Source organism: Strix aluco, chromosome 4, assembly GCF_031877795.1.
Source record: "Strix aluco isolate bStrAlu1 chromosome 4, bStrAlu1.hap1, whole genome shotgun sequence".
NCBI classification, from domain to species: Eukaryota; Metazoa; Chordata; class Aves; order Strigiformes; family Strigidae; genus Strix; species Strix aluco.
In genome coordinates, this window is record NC_133934.1 from 111,825,175 (window position 1) to 111,849,002 (window position 23,828).

Sequence of the window (23,828 nt, forward strand, 5' to 3'; positions counted from 1 at the left end):
AGTCAGCTGCTGTATATACTTAGTCTTCTGGATCTGTAAGAGCCCGCTCACCCCCACTTTCTAGGTCTGCTCCTATTTACTTGTGCTAGCTATCATGAAGCTGCTACAGGGATGCTTATCTGTCCTGAAATTTCTTCCGCCATACTTTTTTAGCACTAAAATGTTCACCATCACTGTGTTACCTTTCAAAGTTCCAGCTCCTGCTATTTGTGGCATCAAAGTCAAAATGTTTCTTTGTTAAATCTAGCAAGGAACTAATTTATTTTAAATTGTTTTCTTTTGTATTTTACACTACTGCCTTGAGCCATCTGGATGCTAAGTAGTAATATAAATGATTGCTTCAATTATTAACACTGGCAACCTTCGCTAAAATGCAGCAAGGAGGAGAAAAGTATAGTCAGGCTGCTTTGCCAATAGTAATATCAGCCAGGAGGTCTCAGTGGGAAAGGAAAAACATGGCGCTATAATGTCTGGTAGCTTGAACAGGGAAGTGGAGGAGAAGCAGCAAGCAGGAGGAGGAAGATTTGGTGCATGTTCCACTCCTACTTCTGTATTTCATGGTACTGTCATATAAAATGTAACAGGGAGTTTAGTGACACGTAAAGCCAAGGTAGAAACCTGGTCAGGCCCAGCACAACTTAGTATGAAGAGCTAAAGCACATTTCTAAAATGCTCTATGATACTTAAATAGGCAACTAGCTTCCCAGTAGTGTTCTGCAGTATTTATTTTCCTTGGATTGAACCTCTGAGGACTACACATCATTATTAACCACTTGGGCCTTGCCAAGCTTATTTCAAGTGTTTGGATTTATCACGATGTTCAGGCAAGGGACTGAATAGGTAAGTGATCTTCTGCCCCTGGGGACAATGGCCTTAGTTTGTGCAATGTGCAGCACTCCCTCTTTTGATTGCAAATTCCATGCTGAGTGACAGGTGGGGGAGCTAGTGCAGAGGAGAGAACAGCAGGTTTCCCTCCCATATCCACCTACATTCACTCTACTTTGGGGGTGAATGCTGTAGCTCTGTCTTAATCTCAGTCAGGGAGCAGACTGAAAAACACCAAAGAGTGAAGATTACCAAAATAAGAGCCCATTATGGCAGGCTGCTCAGGCGGAGAAGCTGATCAGCTCGCTGGAGAACTTTGTAATTTACCATCCAGTTGTTCTCCAGTCCTCAGTCAACTTCAGCCACGTGGTTTCCCCAGGGGCTATCACAATGATTAATGCTGATTTTCTCAAGTGGAGACATTGCTGTAGTGTTATCACTCAGTGGATGAAGTCCTGAGTGCTGACTGGAGCAGGAGTGGCTTGGGTGAGTTCCATGCACTTTCCCTGAGCAGTAGGGTGAAGGCACAGCTTTGATTCCCTGGCATGGAGCCCTGGTAGCTCAAACACAGAACAATGTGAGACCACTGGGATTTTCAACCTATCTCCAAAGACTTCTGGTACTGAATTTAGGTGCCAGACCAGCAGTGTACTTGGTGCAATACAGTAAAGAGGTTAATTAGGTTTTTTATTGAAGTATGAAAAATCTCTCTTCTGTTGAGATGCTGTGGTTTTGTTGCTACCAGTGACATCACTACTGTAAATAGCTGTGCTGGAAACAGTTTAGTCCAGGACACTTGAGCCTCTTATCACCCACAGCTAAAGCCATCTCACATGCTTGGTTCCTTCCCCTGGCTCATCTGCTTCCCTAGTGCACTGCTCTTCCTAACTCAGAGGGTGGGGAGAGACACATCATGGCCACTCTCCCCTTCCTCTCCAAACTGAATTAGGAGTACCCCGACTAGACTGCAGTGTATCAGATTGACCATCCAACCTGACCCAGGCACAGTGACCTCAGGAAGAGCAAATACAACAGCACACCCACAGCTGGTGTGGATGCTCTGTGCTGCTGCAGTGGGACTGAGACACTTGGTAGTAGATGGATCTTCTCAGCTGAATGTTGCAGATCAGATTTCCCAGATGAAAAAGTTTTTATTAATTAAGCCTTCATAGTTTTAAGCAGCCAAAGCATGCAACTTGATTTGAAGTGCTAACCCCGCTCCCTCAGTGAGTTATCTTCTTTTATGGGACAGCTTAAACTGTATCAGTCCCTTTGTGGGGCAAAAAAATACTTGATAGATGCTCATCACTCACAAGTCAGTCTGCTCTCTAAAGGACTCCATTAAATGCCTGAGAAAGACTTTCACTCCTCTCCTCTCCTGGAATAGAAAAATCTTGGCAATATTGCCTCATGATCCTTAGGCTCTCCCTCTCCCATGGGCTTGTGAATTAAAGGGGTGATGACTGTCAGTAGCACAATGCATTTTTACCCATGAGGATGCCCACAAGCGTGTCCTGGTAGCGCTCCTTCCCCTTCTAACCCCAGCAGGATCTTTGTCCACATGCAAGTCTGGTGATCAGTGACCTGCCCTGGGAGCAGGCGGCAGCTCTCCCCAGCTGCACTTTGTGCAGCACCAGGCACTGCAATTAGCTGTGATGTAATTAGGAGCGAAGACCAGAACATACTTTGCAGAGACTGTTTGGAAGTCTGAGGCAAAAGGATTTTGTCCATCAACTGGTGGGATAAGTAATTTAGAAATCCTTAAATAAGTGATGCTGACCTCTAGCAAAGCTTCAGATGATCAGAGAAGGAATTTCATCTGTCTCATCTGACAAAGAAACAATAAAGGGAGGTAATAAGTTCTCAGTGGCTTCTTTTAAAAGAAGTATATCATGAACAACATGAAATAACATCAAAAGCTTCTGTATGAAAATCCACACAATCTGACATGTTGACTAGAGGCTTTCCTCTGATAACAGGATAGTGGAAAAACTATGTTAAAAGGAGATAAGTACTCTAAAAGGTAAGAGCCAAGGAATGATAGCTTCACTGGTGTGCTTCTGATGAGTTCAGCCAATGGCTGCAGTTTTCCCCACACTGAAAAAAGTGGTGTTTTTCAGTGACTAGAAGAGCATCTGATATCCTCCCCCTCCTCACTGTGGGAGTCATGAAGCCATAGCATGGAAAAGGCAGGTGGGGAGGCCTGCAGTGGGGAGGAGCTGTCTCCCCAAGAAGGGGCAGAGGAGGAACCCTGAGGTGGCACTGCATGGCAGGGCACAGCAGCCACCCAGGACTGCTCTCACCAAGGGTTGACAATGAAGTCCACAACTACCCCAGCACATGCAAGTGCATGTTCATGCAAAAATGATCATCTCATCTTGGTAAGTATATTCTGCCTTCCTACCATCTGCTAGTTGTGTATTTACCGTACAGCAAAGACTGAAAAATACTAGAGTAAGTAAGCAAAAGACCAAGCCATATGGTTTCCAGTAGTCCTTTGAATTATCTGCAGGCTCATCAGGAATCTCTCAACCATCTAGCTGAACGCTAAGACCTCAAGGAGCCAGTGACACTTCTGCAGAGACAATTTCATCTCTCTCGCTTTCCTGTGGGTCCCTTGAGCCTAGAAGGAAGCCAGCATTTATTTCTTCAGCATTGAGGAATCTCACACTTCAGAGCCACAGCTAATCACCACTGTGGAATGGAGGGATTATGAGGCAGCCACGTACAGCATTAAGAAATTGAGGGCAGAGCAAGTTTGTCATCTCCTTGTTTGCCTAAAACCACAAAGCATCCGGCATACACAATAGCATTGCCACAAAGGACAGCTGGTCCCAGGAGGTATGCCAGAGTCCACATTCAAATGGGAGAGCTCATCCCCTCTCTCCTGGCTTCTTACTACCTTCAGACCTCATTTTCTGGATACTTTAGTCCCCATGACAGTCAGCACCTGCCAGACACAGTGACAGTACATCCCCCTGGATGAAACAGCACAAGCTCTTTTTGAAGTCAGTCTTCAGTAAAAATGTATGAAGTCCCAAGAGGGGGAAGGAGACAGCTAGCCTCATGGGTCTGATTGAAAGAGGCAGACATGAACATGTCTAAATGACATATTTGAATTTGGCTTTCTTCATTAACCTAAGGCCTTTGTTCCCTTTATACCTGGTTAGGAGATAGCAGAAAGGAGGTATTGTTGTCAAGCCAATTCTGCGGCAGGCAGGAATCCACATTAATCACTCCATACTCGTTGCTGACGATCTCAGAAAAAAAAGGGCACATCCTACTTTGAACTAGCATGACAGAACTCACTTGTAAATTAATGCAGATAACCTCAGAAGACTATGGCTGGCTAACACGAATGTGGTGAGTGACTCGCAAAATGAAAAAAAAGAAAAACGTAATCAATAATTCAGAAGATTTCCTGACTGAAATATTATATGATGCAGTGTGCTCCAAACCCTCAGCTATCACCTATTCTCTCTCTGTTTACAGCTCACTGTAAACACTTTTTGTATATAAACAGATAAACAGATATATAACAGATGTATATAAACAGATAATCTCATTGAAGTGGCATGGCATGATAACATGTATTGATTATACTGGACATGTGCAGCCCTATTTTATTTATCTATTACCATTAGCAAGGGTCCTGAGAGACATATTGCCATATTGAAATGAAGTCCCCATCCTTACCCAAGACACAGCACTGTATAGTTTTACTGGTGTAAATCCAGCAGTGTCATTTTGGATTTACACACCTAAGAGTACAGGAGCTAGTCTTTACACAGTACTCCAGGACCTCACTTCTTGAAAAGAAGAAAATTTGTTTCAAATATTTAATTCTATATGCAGAAAAGGCTATAAAACGGTTTTGTTTTTCCTCCAGTCCTTATCCATTAACCTCACAGGAATATTTTCTGAAACTTAATTAAAAATCCATATTTAAATTTCTCATTTTGAAATATTTGTTTTCCTATCACCATTCCTACTTCTAAACTCTTGAGTGAAGCAAGTACAGTGCTGTCAGCAGAAGGAATAAGAAAGACCTGTGAACACTGAGCCTTAGAGAGAGTTACCTGGTTGGTAGGATTTTTCCCCAGTGATTACAGGACCTGTTCTAGCCCATGTCATGCAAGAATGTGCCCTCTTTCGTATTAAAATTAATCTGACTCCTGACATAACCCTGCAGATAAGCAAAGCTGCTGTGGTTCTCCTTTGGCCTTAATACCTGTCTTCACCTCTGCGTGTTTCAGTTCATTGGCAGTAAAAGGTGCTGAGTCAAAAGACACTGCAGCTGGAGTCCTGTCAAAAGCAGCAAAGAGAAAATGCACATGTACCAGTGGTCCCAACTTCATTGTCAGATCCCTGAAGATTTGGAGAATTATTAGTCACACCAAGGACAAGGAAGCATCCGAAAAGTCCTGTCTTTTCAGATGTTTAGATATCCTGCTTCAGGTCCTGGAGAGATCTTACTGCTCTAGGGAGGAAAGTAGAGGTGAAGACTCATCTGGAAGTAGATATCTCTGCCAATTTTTTTGCCACAAAACCCAAGGAGGATGGATGTATATTCAAGGCTTAACTGCTTACAGACCTAATCTCAGCTATGGGATATACCTGGAAGGAATTTTATCCTTCATCCCCTCCATTTTCCACAAAATAAATATCCTGGCCACTCAGTTTTCTAGAACGGGGGTCTTTCAATTGATGTTTTTATATAGTATAAATTAAATATTGCCTGGATTAACAAATGGAAACACAACTGTTTGATCTAAGGATAAGACCCACATGAGGCAGCAAGGAGATACAGGTCCTGACCAGTTCCCATTCCTGACAAGCAAGACACTGGCCCTGCCATGCTCAGTTATTGGCTAAACATGAAAATGCAGTGCATAAAGAGGTCTTTGAAAACACTGCTTCAATGTCTTTGCAATTTATGGCTGTAAATCAGAATATTTCCTGACTGGACTGAAGGGTGAATTTCCATTTCTCCGTTCCTCTTTCCTCACAGAGGTCCACAAAACCCTACATTAAGTGACTTATATAAGAAGTAAAATTCCAAAGAGATTTACTCCCCTGTTTCCTCCATGTTGTTCATAAATGATTGAAATGTCCTTTGATAATACTGTGCCCAAGCCATTTCCTCAGTTTGAAATTGAACCGAACATTTACTGTATAGAAATTTTTAACTGGAACATAAATCAGAACTCTTTGGCAAAGCCTTCTGTTCCGTGATTAATATTCTACCAGATTCAGAAATAAAGGTTTTCAAAACACAGTCTGTTGAAGCTGGGCGAAAATGTAATTCTTTTTTTAATTTCAAATCCTTTAAGTTACACCACCTGTAATAGACCTTGAAAACTTACAGAATGAGCCTTAAATTTTTCTCCTTGCAATTTCACAGGTGATGTGTGACATGTTCTACCCTCTTCATTTTAGAGAATGAGATTTTTGCACCTAGAAGGGATTAAATTGATGCATAAGTGACTCGATCTCAAAAGCAGCCAATAAACATCAGGCTGATAGTGTGTTTCTAGTCTGCAAAGTTGCTATATAAAACTCGTAATTGAACTTTGAAGTGTGTATTCAAAGCCATAGCAAAGCAGTGCCAAAACAAAATACCTTCTGCTTCTTATTACTTGTAGCCCAGCACAATTAATGCAGCCAAGTAACAGGGAACTGGATTCAGTTTTTTTCTGTATTTTACTTGAACCTCACTAAGATCAGTGGAGTGGCTCAGCCATCACAAGAGTTTCAGCTGGAAGAGGTAACAACCTCTTAAGGCTGGTACAGCTTTAAAAAACAGACCTTCACTATTGCTATAGAAGTAAAGAAATTAGTCTGTGTGATGCTCTAGATCAAAGGCTTCAAGATCCCAGTCTACAACAACCATGTGAAAAGTAATATTTTCTACAGTGTCACTAGAGGATGAACTGGGGCATCGTTGTGATAATTAAAAAAAAAAAAAAAAAAACAACACCCACAACAAAAGCAGAACTATTCATAGCCCATAAAAGAAGAGATGCAGTAAAGAAAAAACACATTGTCACTATATTTAGAAAGAATTTGTATGAATAGAAGGAAATACCGTGAAGTATAAATAAGTGTGGCTAAGCAGTAGCTTTACAGGTTCAAAGTAAAATGTTGCTGTACTACTTAAAGTTTTTACTGCAGATTACAGAAGGGCAAACCAAATCCACCTCTCACTGAGATCTGTGATCAGAACTGATTTGGAAGTGAAAGAATCCTTCCACAGGACCTCAGTGTAATTTTTTCTTCCTTTCTAGAATGAAACAGCAGAAAAGCTATTGGGTTAAGTCCATCTAAGCTTATCAAATAACTACAATAAAGGGAGAAAAAGGAGACTGCTGCTCAAAGTAAAGCTGTTGCCATAAGGGTGTATGGTCATAAAGGACTTCTCTGGGAAGGATGAAGATGGCTAGGTCTAGTTCATAGGAGAGGCTTTCAGGAGAGCTTTGAATATCAAGCTTAGAGGGAGGTGTACTACCCAGAAAGCTCTAAACTGTGTATAAAAGGACAACATGGGAGACAAATATGGGGGTCCCCACTTCCTGCAGGATTGTTCCATAAGCATTTGTTCAGGGCAGAAGAGCAGCAGCAGAAGAGATACTGCAGTGCACCAAAGAGCCCACTCTCTATCTCCGGAGTGACTAGTCAGATTGACTTGAGAGGGCACTTCTCATACCCTGCTGTAATCTTTTCTTATGACAGAAGCTCATGTTCTTTCCCACTTGCCAGGGCAACTGACCATGAGAAATCAAGGTCTTATACCAAAACAAATAGATTCCTCAGCTTCTAAGTGTCAGGTTTGCTGGATGGCACAGATTCAAAGGAGTACTTTCACTTTGCATTGGTAATATCTGATATTTGCAAAGACTCGGGGGGGGGGGGGGTGAGGGGAGAAAAAGGACTGCAAAAAATATTGCACTTGGCAGGACAAAAGAGAAAAAGTGTTGGCAAAAAAGATACTAGATGCTGTGTAGTAGGACTCTCTGGAGAAGGGTCCTATTTCAGGACCTCTCTTGCTAACTACTTGCTTGCTTCTCAGTTACTTCATTGGTTCTACTAGCCTTTGCAAGACACAAAGGGATAGTCGTGAAAAGATGGAAGTGGTAACAGAATTGGAGACAGAACATTAAGAAATGTGAGGGCTCAGTGAGTTGACTGTGTGAAAGGGATTTCAGCAGGGCAGTTCCAAAACTGAGCCATCATTTCCACCTTCGATCAAAGAGTAACTCAAAATCCATGAGCAACCTGTGAAACATTTTTGGGGAAAAAAAAAAAAATCACGTTGCTTTCTAGTTGCAAAGCCAAAAAAAAGTTCTGCTTGAAGAGAGAGGAGCTGATCTTCATGGCTGCATGCCAATGCTCATATTAATGTCCTTTTAGAAAGCTGAAACCCCACGACTTTCTGAATACTTCAACCGGAAAGTTGGCCTTTTTTTTATCGAGCTTTTGATTAACTAGCAAACACAATGGGTCTGTGGAGCTTTTTGCAGTCCATTAATAGTGCACTATCTACTGCAAATTTAAGATATTATACAAGGATTTAAATTGAACTACATGCACAAAGCATTTTCTGAGACATCCATGGTCTTATCTATATATGTGTCATTTTTCCTCCCAGCCTGAAAACAAAGCAGCAGTATGCTATACAGCCAGGGCACAAAAAGGCTGGATGTTCATAATACATCACCAAAAGTTCACTGTCATTCCAGGGAAATATATGCATCGTGCTACTGTTTTTCAAGTGAGACAGCAAAGCAATTTTTTGTAAACTCTTTATGCTGCATTTCCTTCTTACAGATGGATCAGTATCTTCAGGCACTGATATTCCTCTTGTCCCATTGCTCTGACATGGTTCAAGATGCTCATGCCTTTTTACCTGAAGTTCTTCTTGGAAAGAACTTCAGGACAAATCCAGTAACCCTCTTTGGAGTCTCAAACGTTGGTGCTATACTATCTAATGTTTTTGATGCCTAACCTAAAACTAGCTTCCTTGTAGAATGAAGGAAAGGGTAAGTCTCAAATCTCATACCTCAAGCATTTTGCTCAGAATTCCACAAACACTTGTGTCCTTTCAGGATGTGATATGGAGACCTTTCTCCTTCCTTCCATATGAGAAGCACCCTAATTTAAACAACAGAAAGCTTACTCTTAAAAAGCAGGAAAAGACTCTATTGGAAGTATTGCTCCTCACCCTTAAGGAAGAGAAGGAGCCACTATAAGGAGATAGAGGACTTGAGAAAATTAGAAATGGAAGAGAAAGGAACATGGCACAGTCTTCTCCAAAGTTTCAAGAGAGACGCATCTTATTTAGGCCACATGACAGTCCTAGGGACAAATCAACAACATGCAGTAAAGAGGACAGTTTTCTTCAAAATCTCTGATGCAGAAGTTATGAGATGTCTCTTAATTTAGGAAAGTAAATGCCATTATAGAAAACTGGCTGCTTTGTTTTATCTCTGCTTGGAAATGCTGAACAAGTCACATAACCAGGATTTTCTAAAGTGATCAGAATCTGTTTCATCCTCATTTTCTGGACACTTACCTCTGGGGCTGATTTGCTAAACAGCTGGATCCTTATATCCCAAAGTCTGAAGTGCTACACAATACTAGAGTAAAATCACAGGTTCCCAACTCCTCAGACTGAACCCATAGCATTAATGAAAAGACACTTTGTCCTTCATCATCCCTCATCATCACCTCATCTGTTAGAGTGAAGGAATACCACTGCTCTACCTCTTGCACCACAAAAGAGCAGTTAATACTTGTGAATCATTCCAGATACACTAATGATTAGTGCTACTAAGAAGCCCCATGAGAAAATATCAATCTACAGAACATGGGTGAAACAATTTGCAGTAAATAAGGTCAGGGTTTATACAGTGAACAAGAAGGAAAAGGTAAAGTACTTGATAACTGAGCACAGTGTAGAACACATGGCATGAGACAGAAGCCCCATGACAAATATGTGACAACATAAATCAAATCTTGTCTCGTAAAGCAGACATAAGAGGAATTAAGGTGCACGGACAATCTTAATTCTGGCATTTTCTAGTTTTGTGAGTGCCTGATTACAAATCTAACAATTAATTTTAAAAAAACAAAACAAAACAACAACACAACAAACCAAAAACCAACAAGAACAGTACATGGAATACTATCAAAGTTTAATCTAGCAGTTTATTTATAGGGAAAGTTGTGCCTATGAGAAAGTCATGGTATAATCAAGAGAGGAAGCCTGGCCTGCTATTAGAGCACATAGTAGCAAGTCAGAGTTAAAACCCTGGCTCGGGCACAGGTTTTTGTGTAACCTCAGATAGTTCATTTCCTATGCTATAAAGTAAGATTAATGATATTTCCTAGGTATCTGTGACAAGAATTAATTTTTACTTCCTGGCACATGAGATCTGGCAAGGAAGTGTTCCATTTAAAAAACTATAAAAAAACTGCAAAATGTAAATAAATATTAATCATCATGTCACTAACAACACTACAATTTGTCCTACACTTCCCATTTCCCCATATTTTTAGTGCTTCACGGTAACTCTGTAACTATTAAAATACAATTCAGTATATTAAACATGAAGCTGAATCAAGTACCTCAAGGAAGAAAACATCTGCTGTGCAGCCCAGAGGTTTCTGTCGCTATTGCACAGCCTGGCTTTGTACAACAGCTTAGAGCAGTATTTCCCCTGGACCAAGCATATTTTACTGCATCTGCTCTGCAGCTTCTACTTGGCTATGGAAACCTGGAGAGCTGGTGGCAACCCCAATTCCGCCCCCCTAGGAAATTTTGCTTTTCCTCTATTCATTAGTGACTTTACCATTTGCATCCTTCAGTCCCAGCTCGGGAAGGGAAGACAGAGATCCTGAGTGCTGCTGGGCTGAAGAGCTGAAGTTAATAATCAGGTAGAATTTACTATGCTATAAAATAATTTAAATTATTAAGATTTCATATGTGCCCTTACCTTATCATTGGCTGCTCACATGAAGATTGGATTGTTACATTAAACTCCTATGGGGAAAAAAAATACATTTCCCAAACCTTAGCTTGTCTTTTCTAGTGATTTTGTTAAATGCATACTGGTGAGAGCAGGCTTCAGCACTGCTCAGAGATTTGGTGTACAACAGGAAATAAGCAGTCTTCTCCTACTTGAACCATATATGCCTCCTGCTGGCTAAACAATTTGACTCTTACTTCTCATTTGGATTGACAAACCAGATTCAGTTCAATAATATGTTGATTTACATCATCTGGAAGGGAAAAAAAAAAAAAAAGACATTGTAAGCCAATTTTTTTTTCATTTGAAGCAATAGATGGTTCCTTTAATTTCAGGGAAAAGTTAATTTTAAATGGAAAAGTGACATTTTGGTTCAGGTTGAAAAGATATTTAATGCAAATGGAGTGTGGCTGGAGTTTTTTACTGATTTTGTATTTCACTGAGAAGATAATATTTCATTTTGGTTTGACCCACAAATTACTTTTTTGTCTTCCAGAGTTTACCTCTGAACTGAAAGATCAGTAATTCTGAACATCAGTTTTATCAAGATTTCATCTCTTTCCCAGTCTGTTCTTAGCTCAGGGAATGAGGTTTTTCCATAGTATTTTGCTAGCCTTGTGCAATTTTGCACCTAATGCTTGATCAAACCCCTGTTTAAAGTCTGATCCAAACATAGTATCCCTTAATCCAATCCACTCCCATTTTACTTTCCTAAAATTGAAAATAAAAATAAAAAATTAAAAATCAACTTATTCATTATCAGAGTTTGCCTCTCTGGAAAACTATTTCTAGTACCTGTCAAGATATAATAGAATTTTTGTTACAATGAAAAACCGGTAAGACTTCAGTCATTATGGTCATTAAAATACTCAGAAAGAAAGTGAGTATTTCTGCCCTATAGTGGAGCAGAGATGCCAAAGAAGGCCCCTCAACACAGTAGAAGAAGAAACCCCACATCTGTCTACTCTGCACTATTTCTCATTTAATGCTGGCACTGCAGTATCCTAACATCCACCTGTTTCATAGCCAATAACATGTTCAAATTTTTCCCTAGACAAGGGACACTGACGTATCTGAGTTTACTGCTTAACAGGTTGACATTTCAACCAATGTTTTCTGACCTTCTGCACTCCGGAAACATATTGATTGCAACACAAGCTACTAATGATCACATTAACAGACATTAAAACCTCCTCCAAAGAGTCTGCAGGTTCTCTCTACAAGCCTGTCTTCCTTTCCAAAGCTCACAGGGCTGTTAATCAAAGGTCTTTTTCTGGGTCCATAAACAACTGTAGATTTCCTTTTAATTTTTAGTACAAGCTGACCAGTAAACTGTCTAAATAACTAAGCAACACTAGTGCACACAGAAAGGAAAAGACTTAACTATTTTCTCTTATTGAGCTACCTTTTTGCACATATAACACTATGTTTCTTTGAAACTTCTTTCAGCACCTGAGGGCACTCCCAGTGTACTCCTTTTCCCATAATCTGGACGCTTGATGGAAATTTACTTAAGTCTGTCTAGACCTTTATGTAGAGACCCATGCAGTGGCTGAATGGTGGTTGCTTAAAACAGCCTCAGGACCATGAATATGATGGTCACTACAGTATTTATAGAAAGTACCTCAGTTTTCTTGGCCTTCATAGCTTCCCCTCACACGCAAAAAACATACATCAGTAACTACCTTGCAGAGAAGTTGGATTAAATTTACTCTAAGTAAACTTTGAAGTACACCCTTGCTAGGGATGTTAATGAGGAGCAAAGAGCAGGAATAGGAAGCCCAAGGAGGGATTTGTCACTGATGATGGACAAGAGAAATTGCCAAGCACAGCCTGAACCTGTTTTGCTGTTGCATTAAATTGACTCGTTTGGGAACTGTCAAATAAGAGCTAATGAGATCAGATTGCTTCATGCAGAATTGCAAGTGGGCATGGCTGATTTATTAGTGCTCAGCCTGAGTGAGGGGGGTCCAGTCTACAGAGAGGAAACCACCTATTTTAATACATCAGAGCAGACTTAACAAGGCAGAAAACTTAAGCGATGTAAAGCAGGAATGAAATTACTCATTTAAAGCTCCTGTTAAGATGTGAAGGATAAAATAACTTCCTGATAAAAAGGAATTCATATTTGCAGGGTGAGATACCAAAAATTTTATTTTTCAGTTTATTTTAAGACAAGCCTAGACTTCAGGGAGATTCCACCTCTTTTCCTTCTCAGTCATACAACTTCCCTCAAACACAAAGACTGTGCTGTTTGTTATAAATCATTCCGAGCAGGCAGCTGTGCAGAAGGGATTCAAGGGAAAAAGTGACAACTGCAGCCTACAAGATTTTTGCTGTTATTTTCCTTTTTTTTCTTAACCTGACAAGCTATGTTTAGTTTATCAACTTGAGCTACATCAGAATGAGAAATGGAAATAAAACAATATAATTGGCTTCACAGCACAGCATGCATTCCCCTGAAGATGGACCTGCTCTAGGAAAGAGTCTGGGCTGAACAGCTGAGTAGTCTGTTCTCTTTGAGACCCCCCCAGCTGGAGGATTAAACATTTCAGCGTGAATCTGACAGCACAACTGGTATCTTTCTGCATCTGAGGCTCACTGGAAGTCTTGTTGTTACTCAGATAGTGCTTATTTCCCTTGTAACAAAACACACCATCATTATTTGTTTGAACTTAATCCCTCAGAAGCCTGCTGCTGTATTCACACCGTGGAGGAGTATCACTTTGCCTGGCTCCAACCTCTCAACACACTTTAACAGCTGTGACAATGATTGCTGGAGCTCTTGTTTGTCCTGCTACAACATCTTAAAGTCATCCCCAGGCCTGTAATGTGACATCATAGAAATGACCTCATGAGGATGACCTTGTGAGGTTCCTGTGTGTCTTTAATGATTCTTTTCAAAACCGCCTCAGTTTACATGCTGTTTTGTTTCTTTTTCAATCCTTGCATTCCCAACTTGTGTTCTGGAACATGCTGGATACTTTCTTTCCCACAAACCCTCACAGGAAGAAGAGATTTGCAGGCCAAACTCTGTCCTTTGTGGAATTTTCTGTGTCTCTTTTTATGCCCAGATATTCGTGAGAGGGGAAGCAATTAACTTGCAATTGTTACATCTGTATATAGTGCATACAAGGGATTAATAGCCAGCTAGCTGACTTTCTCCTTGCTGGATTAGCTTTGAAAGGTGAACAAGAGCAAAATGCAGTGTGCATGTCTTTATTTTCATTGATGCCACCTGCAAAAGCATGAAATGCACAGAAGTCCAGATATGTTCAGTGTGATAATGGCTTAGGGAAAAGGTTTTGGTCTGGGGTTTTTTGTTGGTTGGTTGTTTTTCTCTTTCCCCACATGAATTACAATATTCATGTTTTTCCTTCTTTTGGTTGAACACGAAAGTTAACTATCCACCTCAAGAAATATTCAGATTTCTGCTAAAAAACAGGACTGTGTTTCTCATTTTATGCTCTTCCTTTTTATAAATGATTCTCATGGTTCTGCCGTTTGGGACCTCTACCAATTAACCTGCTTGGCACACTGCAGTTCAGTTTAATAGAGTGGATATCATAAACAAGTTCTTCATGTGCACAACCAAGACTCACAGTCCCAGCATGCTCTGGAACATAATACAACCTTATTTTGCTGCTTTATTCTTCCTAGTCACACAATAATCCTTAGAAGGAAATAGTGGCACTAGTAGTCCATTTAGCTAACTGCTTCAGGTCAAACCTATCGTGTACATCCATCCTGTTTAAATTTGGTTCAGGAATGACATTTTCCCAAAAGAGAGCAGGTAGCTGGCACCATCAAGAGACCACCATCAAGAAAAACATCAGCACCTTGTGCCAGAAGGGAAGGAAGGGATGACACAGAGGCAGTCTCTGACAGTGGAGAAAGTCTCCAGTATCCTCTGTGGAAATGATCTAAAGCTTTGCTGGAAAGCAGCTTGATACCTGCTAGCCTAAGCAATGTGCTGTGAAATCTGTGTGGGATCCTCCTTCCTGCACTATTCAATTTTAGTACGTTAGTTCTGAATTTATTACTTTTTAATGCAACTTTATTCTACTGTGTACCAATTTGTTTCAAAAATAGTGTTATGCCAAGCAGCAGACTGCACTGAGAAAAATCATGTTTCAGCAGGAATCATAGTGCAACCCTTAGCATTCCACATACAGCATTTGGAGTGGAAAAAAAGTATTTCACAACTTGTCACACATCCACCCTTTTGCTTTTTTTTTTTTGCCATCTTTCTTAGTCACTTCTAGGCACAATTGGGTCAGATAGCTAGATAAATCAGCTTGCTGGAGGACTCTAAAAACGAAGTAGCCATCTCTATATCCTAGGCAATAGGTCACAAAGTCAGAGCAAACAGCCGTAGCTAGATAAGGTCATGCCCTGGAAATGGAAATCAAGTGAACAAGAAGAATGAGAATATGCACAAACCAGAAAATGCAAATAACCATTTTTGCAAGAAAAAAAACAGAGTGATACAGAGTGGCTAAAGCACGTCTGATTAAGAGACACGTGCTCACAGGGGAAAAGAGGTAGTTTGGAAATAGAGAGTGGGGTTTCAAGAAATATGTCTTGACTTACACAGGGAATACACAAGTAGCAAGAATCAGTATGGACTGTGTAGCATAAACAGCATATAAAGAGTAGCACAAAAACAGGGGAGATTTTTTTGCTCAGAGAAGGCTTGCTTTTTTTTTCTTTCTCAAACTCAGGGGAAGGCTCAGCCATGAGGGGTCTCTATATACACTATACGGAAGTATCAACCATGCTTGCAGGAATTTTTTGTCACCCCTGTTTGCTGACAAAGGAACCATAGTTCAAGAGTTTGCAACCTCTGGGAGTGCACTATGACTGGCCTGTGTTGCATTTTCCCAAGTTGATGGAAAAACCACAAGGCAGCAGGGGAAACTGAGGCCTCACATAGAAGGTAGCCAACATGAAGATACCAAAAAAGCTGCAAAAAGGCAAAAGAATTCAGAGTAAAAGAAAACCCCAACCTGTCTGTGCTTCCCAAGCTCAAAAACCTTCACCTCCTCCCTCCTGTCTGCATTAGTAACTTCTTCCAGACATTCTGGTAAATAATTTCTATGGAGAGAAACTAGGAAAGAGAGATGCAGAAACATGGCTGGGTATGAGTAGAGGTATGGCTGGAATTTTGTGCCTCTCTTTTGAAACCAGCCCAGCACCACTGCTTCCCAAATTAGAGACCCAGAAAACACTGCAATCTGGATTGTCAACCAAAGAGAAAAAGTAGGAGGGGCAAAAACTAGCACAAAAATTTGGCAACAGTGAGATTACCAGCAATGTGCTGTTTTCCACAGGGATATGCAAAAGGGAAGACTAATTACAGCCCCTCTGCCCTTGCTGGATGATAGGACATCAGACAGAGAAAAAAACAACAGGAAAAGCGTTTTCATCATCCAGAAGGTCTTTGTTGCATTTTTTTTTCCATTTTTGTAAAACGTTACATCATGAAATAAAGGCAATAGCAGAAAAACTTACCAAGATGGTACAAGCACATTCTGCTCTGTACCCTTGTGATGACATTTATGAAATTGTCTCTTTTCTGAAAATGCCTTTCTAAAGCACCATAAATCTTACAGAGAGAGAGAGACAGAGAAAATAGAGTGTAGATAGAACATCCTTGCAAGTGGTTTTACTGATTGCTCATACTATAATTTGAAGTTAATTGGGAAAAATAGTAGATCAGCATCCCACTGAAATGTTTCCCCAAATTTTAAGAAAGTTTGTTTCAAATGCAAGGCTGAAAATGACTAATCATGGTTTCTCAGCCCTGTCCCCAAGGTCCAGATCAAATTCTATTAGAACCTGAAAAAATTCAGTCTCAAACTACATTGGAACACTGGCCTGAATATATTCAAATTTTGGGGAAGCTGTGATCCAGATACAAATCCCGCCTTTTTCTAATTATAGCTACTACCTGACTCCAGGATTTGAGAAACTGCTAAATGGTAGGCAGAAAGCTGGTATATTTGGCTTACATCTCACAATAGACACCGTAAGCTTTCCTTTTTAAGCACCCAGCTCTCACAAGAAATAAAGAGTGTGTGGGTGGAATATATTTGGGAGACTAAAATATTCTCTCTCACATGCCAAATATCACCTGCCTGGGATTTGCTCACAAGGAGTTCAGCCAAGGAAAGCAAATTCTATTTGCCTCAAAAGGCCACCTGCTAGAGAAATATCTGCTTTCCCCCAAAAGCAGCAGCGCTAGTATTTCCTGGTGATAGGCCTTGGCTCAGACATGACCTGTAATCAGAGATGAGGGAGCACAGAAGTTCATATGGAGGTGGGGGGGACATCACTAAATCTCTGTGCAAGAAGCAATTACATGTTCGGTGTAGAGGGTGGGCATGTGCACATGTTCACATGGGGCCTTTTTTCAACTGGTTCCTGAGAACTCACCAGTGTTGTGGGTAAGACCTGCCTTTAGAGTGACCTGCTCAACCCAGCATGATCTAGCTCACTGAGCATGTGCTGGCTATACCAGGACACCCCCAAATTAGCTTTTGCAACTGCTTCCTCAGTGTTTGATTTCAACAGCATGAGTCAACAGAGTCTAACATCATTATGTCTTCAGTTGCACTAGCAGGAGGAAAAAAATATGGTCCAGATCAGCAATAGTATTAAGGAGGATAACTGCCACAGGTAGCAAAGGAGATGAGGACCTCGGGAAGAATTAGGCGACCTAGAAGAATTTTTAGATCTGCATTTTTTTGATGATATATTTCAGGCAACTAGTTTCACACATTAATCTACAAGCCTTTATTTGAGTTTCATAGAATTTTGTTGATTTGCATTTGTATTTTCACTGATATTTAATTGCCTAAGGAACTGTTTCTGAAGCTGGGCTTATTTGTATTTAGTATTGATATAATGCCATCCCAGTAAGTGTAAATGGCACTGTAGAGATGAGTTAAAGTAGCAGGTCTTTGCTCTAAAAAGCTTAATATAACAAGCTAACTCCACTTTACTGCACTGACTTGAAGGGGGCAGATTTTGGCCTTAGATTAGACAAAACATAGTTCAGAACAAATAGATGTTCAGGAAGGACTAAAGCAGTTCCCAGACATTTCTTAAATTCATATCTGTTTAGTAGAAGACTTCTTGTTCTATGTTAGTATGCAACATAATATAAAGCTTGCTTTTTGCCTGTTATTTATTTTTAGTAGATGATGGGGAAAGTGAGACTAGTGGACATCATACAACCTGACAACACAAATAAGCCCCTGAGAAAACCAAAGTTGGCAAACAAAAAGCCCATGTACAACATAAACACAAATTTTTCAGGAAAATGCCGTATTGTAAGGACGGGGTTTTTAACACCCTGAACTCACAGACATACTTTCATTTATTGTGGGTTAGAGAATTTTGCAGAAAGTCTGTAGCATAGCCTATTAATGGCTTTGGCAGAAGTAGACTTGTACTAGAGACATCATAAAGCCAGATGACAGAAGCTCTGACGATTTATAATTTCACAGCAACAACCAAAATCACATTTCATGAATATAAACCACTGGGGGGGTTATTTACTATTATTTCTAATAGAATTTATTAGAAATAATGTTCTCTGTTAATGAATAATGCAGTTCATAGACTGTCACATGGATGAAGTTACAAACCTTTTCAAAACTACTCATGCAAAATCTGCACAAGTTCAGTAATGGTCAGTGATTCAGGAGGATCCCCAAAGGAGCATGCTAGAATACTCCTGCACAAGATAGTAGAAAGTGGGAATGCAGAGCTGAAAGCTGTAGGAAAACAGAAGCTGAGTTGTCCTCTATGTGTGAGGACTGCGGCTACAGAAAATCCATGTTTCCTTTGTTCTTTCAGGTCCCAATTCCCATGTCAAGTCACGTTGTGCTCAGGGCAGGATCTAAGAGTTAAAGTCAGTAAGTCACCCTTTTATTTGACTTTCTATTTTCAGGCTGCTGTGAAAGCATATAATTTAGAGCAAGGAGTTTTGAATATGGTTCAGGCTACCTTTTGCTTAAACTTTCAATAATGGTGGAACTGCCTCACTAGAAATAACATCACAAGTTTTTTATAAGTATTATTAAATGCCAAAGGATGAGAATTTTAGCAATAAAAACACTTCATGTTTGAACTGAGATTCTCTCCCAAGCTGTTGCCTACAACTAAACCCAAGGGTTAGCCTTGACTAGGGAAGAAGCAATTTAGGACATTACAATATCATTTTCATTGTCAGACATGTCTGTCTGGCTCCCTATGCAATACACCATTTGCACTTCCCATATTATAATAAAAATTATGTATATTGAGGTATTTAATAGTCAATCATATAGGAGAAAGCATATACTCCAGTAGCAGACTGGCAGCTTTCTCAGCAAGTTTCACAGACACAGAAATGAGCGGGAATGAAAGAGAGCATTTTGCTTTCATGTAAAAGGACATCAAATGCTCTGTTCAGTATCTCACTGGGAATTTATTCAGTGCCACCCTTTGTTCCTGAAACTATCATATCCCAAACCAGCAGCTGCTGAAGACACAGCTGATAAAATGTCAGCCAGGGCCCCCTGCATGGCATGGCCATTTGAGACACACACCCCATCAGCTAGAAGCTGGACAGGGGACAGACTGAGAACTCAGAAAGTTCAGAGATGAAGAATATGCCAAGATTTCATTGTCCTTCTATCACACCAGAGCAACCAGTTCTGAATTTGGCCACTAAACTTTGCCTCCTCACCATGATTTGCCCACTGTCCAACTCTGCTCACACAGACAAGTCCTACAAGATAGACTTTTGTTTCCCTGACCCCAATCAGTAAAAGTGCTCTAAGCCTTATATTTCACATACAGGAAATGCATCTCCCATATCCTTACAGCTGCCTGTGCATCTGTGCAGGACTTTTCCATTACAGGCAAGCATTTCTTGCAAGAATAACTTGGTTGAGGAACAAATAACATTATATTGGTTTTGACATTTGATAACCAAGGAGAATTGTTATCACAATCTGTATGTATTGCATGCTTTCAGAGTCAGATGAGATGCTTTCATGTGCCTGATCCTTCATACAAGCAAAGCACAGGACAGTGTAACCAGGCAGTACTTTAATTCTCAGGACCCAGATCAGATGTCTGAGCTCTTCTGAACCTTGTTTGGAATTCAAAAGCAAATCTAAATTGTGGCTTTATTGCCTAACTTCCCACCAGTCTACAGTAAAACCCCAGATCTGAACAACACAAAACTTTGGTACATCCAAGTATGCTCCATGTATCCTGGCACTACAGAATTAGCACAACATGATTTACTGTATTTCTGAGTGAGACTTCAGAAGATTTGCTCACGTGTGGCACAAAAGGCTGAACTTTATCTCAGGCCTGCCCAAAACCAGGAGCAACAGGAGGGCTAAAGGACTCCCATGCTCGAACAGACCTGCTTCCTGCTGGTGCCTGCCTGCAGCTTAAGGACAGGCTCTGAGGAAGGCCACAAGCTGCACTGCCCTCTGTATCACTGTGAAGCAGAGCACAGGGCTGCATGGCAAAAAAGCCTCCAGAAGCCATGGCAGCTCCTGAGTCATGAAACCTTTCCTGGCACTGGGCTTACTGCCATGCCTCCAGTAAGCTAAAGCCAGAGCACTGCCCTGCACCTTAAGAGATTCGCTGGTGAGCGAAGCAGAATTCAATTTCTGTTGGATCTTATTGAGTTAAAGCAATCCCAAATGACTTGAAATTTTTCCAACATTGTTTTTTCATCCTTAATTTTCAGACAGATGATGAAATTAGAAAGATGATATGATATTTCAAGTGAAGTGAACCAGCAGACAGAACTTCTTTCCTTCTCTCAACTAGTGGTATTGGGCTCACTCTTGCAAATTGTGCAGTCAATTAAATATGCAAATATGCATACTCAAAATTTTCATTTGCATTGCCATGCTTCTATTCATAGCCATGGCAAACGTATTGCAGTGACCAGTTAGATTTTGAGCTGGCTCATTGGGCATAAAATCTCAGAAACTACCACAGAAAATGAAGCGTGCATTTCTGTGTACGCAGACATGGGCATGCAATTCCAAAAGTCTGTGTCTGTATGACCTGCTAGTGTCTGTATGTTTGACTAGCTTGTAAGAATCATTATGTCTCTGCCATCTACATCCATGCTTACTTTACCTATAAGCCTACAGTTTGAATTGCAGTATATTTAGGACTTTGCGAAGGTGCAGGGAAAGCATCACTGGTGCAACTGTGTATCTCATTTCCAGCATGCAAAATCTTGTATCTGCAATGACGAACACAGTAGCCCACAGGCTGAGGCTACCAAAATTTAGTGTGTTTTGCAATGCCCATTAATTATTTTGCAGCCTTTTCTTTGAATATTTACTGTGAAGTCTAGGGACATTTGTACTTCTTACAGCCATATGTCCAGACACCACAAAATATTTTTTAAAAATGCCCACAGTTTGGTTACATTTCACTTTAGTCTAGAAATGCAGAGAGCTCATGTTTAGATTTTATCAAGAAAAGAGATAGCAAATGTCAAACAAAGATAGTACCTGAAAGGAAATAAAACAAATAATTCAAAATATTTCTTTAAAAAGTTACAAAATATGACAGCATTAATGGCACTTAAAGCTATAAGCACTTAAAAGATTACCACCATATTTTTCTCAACTTCTTTTCCTAAATTTCTTTTTTTTTTCTGATATTATGACTGCAGCTCATGTCTAAACCCAAACCCATCAAAAGGGGTAGAGAGCCCTGAGATTCTATGGTTGCCCTGGCCCTCAACTGAATAGTGTATATACTCTTATGTCTATTTTTAAAAATTCAGATTCAGCTACAGAGAACAGCAGTTTGCTGACATGCAAAAGCTATAGCTTTCCTTCTGTCTTCATAGTCTTACAGCATTAATATTGAAGGGTTTTTTTCAGTGGTAGAAAGTGTGAATGAGAAATTCTTTTTAAAAAACAGTTGGCCCACTGTTTTATACACCTAGCCAAATACCATTAAATTAATGTTTCTCTTCTTTTAAACACCATAGCATGAGATGTTGCATTTTCTTCATATGCACTTTCTTGCTGTGAGTTTACATTGAATATTTCCTACATGAGAAAAAAAATCCATTTGTTTCTTTTCCTTTTTTTTTTGTCACTGGTTAAGATAAATACCCACAGAGTTTTTTTCTTTTTTTTTTTTTTTTAATGAAAAGAGCAATCCGACCCTTAAATATGTCTGTATTGATTTTTCAAACCAGCACCTAGCTGGTGGCTGTGTCCATGGACATTCTTTTGGAGTTTAGAAAGATAATGCATCTGATTCAAAAATGGAAAAAAAAAAAAAATCTAGCTTGGATCACGTGCCAAAACGTAAACTAAGCCTTACTGAAAGTTTCTAGTTCACTCCAATCATTTCTCCTCTTTTTAATCACCAGGGGAAGGCTTTATGAATGCATACTCCATTACAAAGATACACTCTTTTTCATCCCTTTCAAACACTCTTCTTACATAGCTGCCCTTTGTCTAATATTATGCGATGGTAGGAGCACTCTGGCAATATTGCCATGCTTCAGTCTCTTCCTTTGTGTCTTGCCCTGGTAATCTTATACAGGCTGAAAATTCCATGTGCGTAGCTTTCTGTTGCCATTCTGCAGTGCTGTGTTCCTGAATTGTTTTGGCAGAGCAAGCTTGAGTCTTTATGGCACAGTGAAATATTCTTCGATGCTATATAATTCAGACTGAATAAGGAGTCTGTATAAGGCACGTGTCTCAATATATATATGTATATAAAACCACTAATTGTTAATTCAAGTCAAGCATCTTTTACATTTAATTTCTGTCTTCAAGTAACGCTTTGTTTTCATGTTCCCTTTCTTTGGTTTCATTGGGGATCACTCCATTCTCCAGGTCTGAGTGCTGCTGGATGCAGTTGGTCAGGACTGCAGTGCTAGAAGAGTTCTCAGAATTACACATCTTCTCCGTCTCCTCTTCCTTTTTTTCTTCATCCAAAGAGTAGTTTCGGAAGGTCTCATAAATTTTACGCACGTCTTCAGGGATGGTCTTTTTGAGGTCTTTGTTTTTCCTTTTGGTCATCTTAGCAGATGATCCAAACTTGTTAATGATGTTGTCCTCAGATGCTCCCTGCCCATGCTTGTTGAGCTGATCTGACCCTTTAAGGCGCAGGTTGTTAGGCCTGTTGTTGATGCTTTCCTGAGATGAGGCCTTGAAGCGTCCTGTTTCCAAGGCAGTAAAGACAGAGCGCTTCTCTGGAGAGAGCATGTCTAAGGAGTGGGCTCGCTGGTCCAGGCCCAGGCGCCTGCGCTCCATGCTCCGGATGGTGGCTGCCCGCTGAAGCTTGTCGTGGATTTCCACACTGAGCCGCCTCCGTGTCTCTCTGAACTCAGCCGTCACATTCGCTTTCCACTCAGCTGCATGGGCTTTTATTTCTCCAACCTTTACAACAACAAGAAAGAGAAATGAATGTCAAAAAAGAAAAAGCAAAATGAAGTGACAATCTTTCCTATGGAAGAGTAGCACAAACACTTTCTCGTCTGGTGTAGAATCAGAGACCGCAGCTCCAGTGCATCCATCTGGACCCAAGCTTCAGCAGGAAAGTGGCTATACTGGGCAAGCTCTAAATACACCAACTAGTGACTAACTAATGGCTTGTGTGGCATATAACCTGTTTGCCTATTTCACATTTTGCCACCCTGCACATTTTACAGCTGTGCTACACAATGGGAGGTGTTCATGCTAATCCCTCCTTGGTTAAAAACCAAATTCCTGACTTATAATGTCAGTGATAGATGGTCAGGAGTGAGCAAAATTAATCACATATAGTTATACCAATATGCCCCAGAACAGCACAATAACCAGTGTAGCAATACAGTAATGCATTTTCCCATATTGCTTATGGTTGGAGCTGTTCAGTTCCACTGAAAGTTCTGTTCAGTGCCACAATACCTATTAGATAATTTCAAGTGGA

At 40.3% G+C, this 23,828-nt stretch overlaps 1 protein-coding gene across 1 annotated transcript in view; it reads right to left on the reverse strand.

The window, feature by feature from the left end:
* Window positions 1-22,526: 22,526 nt before the first annotated feature.
* KCNK10 (potassium two pore domain channel subfamily K member 10) overlaps window positions 22,527-23,828 on the reverse strand; it is a 65,730-nt gene continuing 64,428 nt past the window's right edge. The window contains exon 8 of the mRNA XM_074821568.1: window positions 22,527-23,296. Within this exon, the coding sequence (XP_074677669.1) occupies window positions 22,673-23,296 (624 nt within the window). The 3' untranslated portion in view covers window positions 22,527-22,672. The remainder of the gene's footprint in view (window positions 23,297-23,828) is intronic.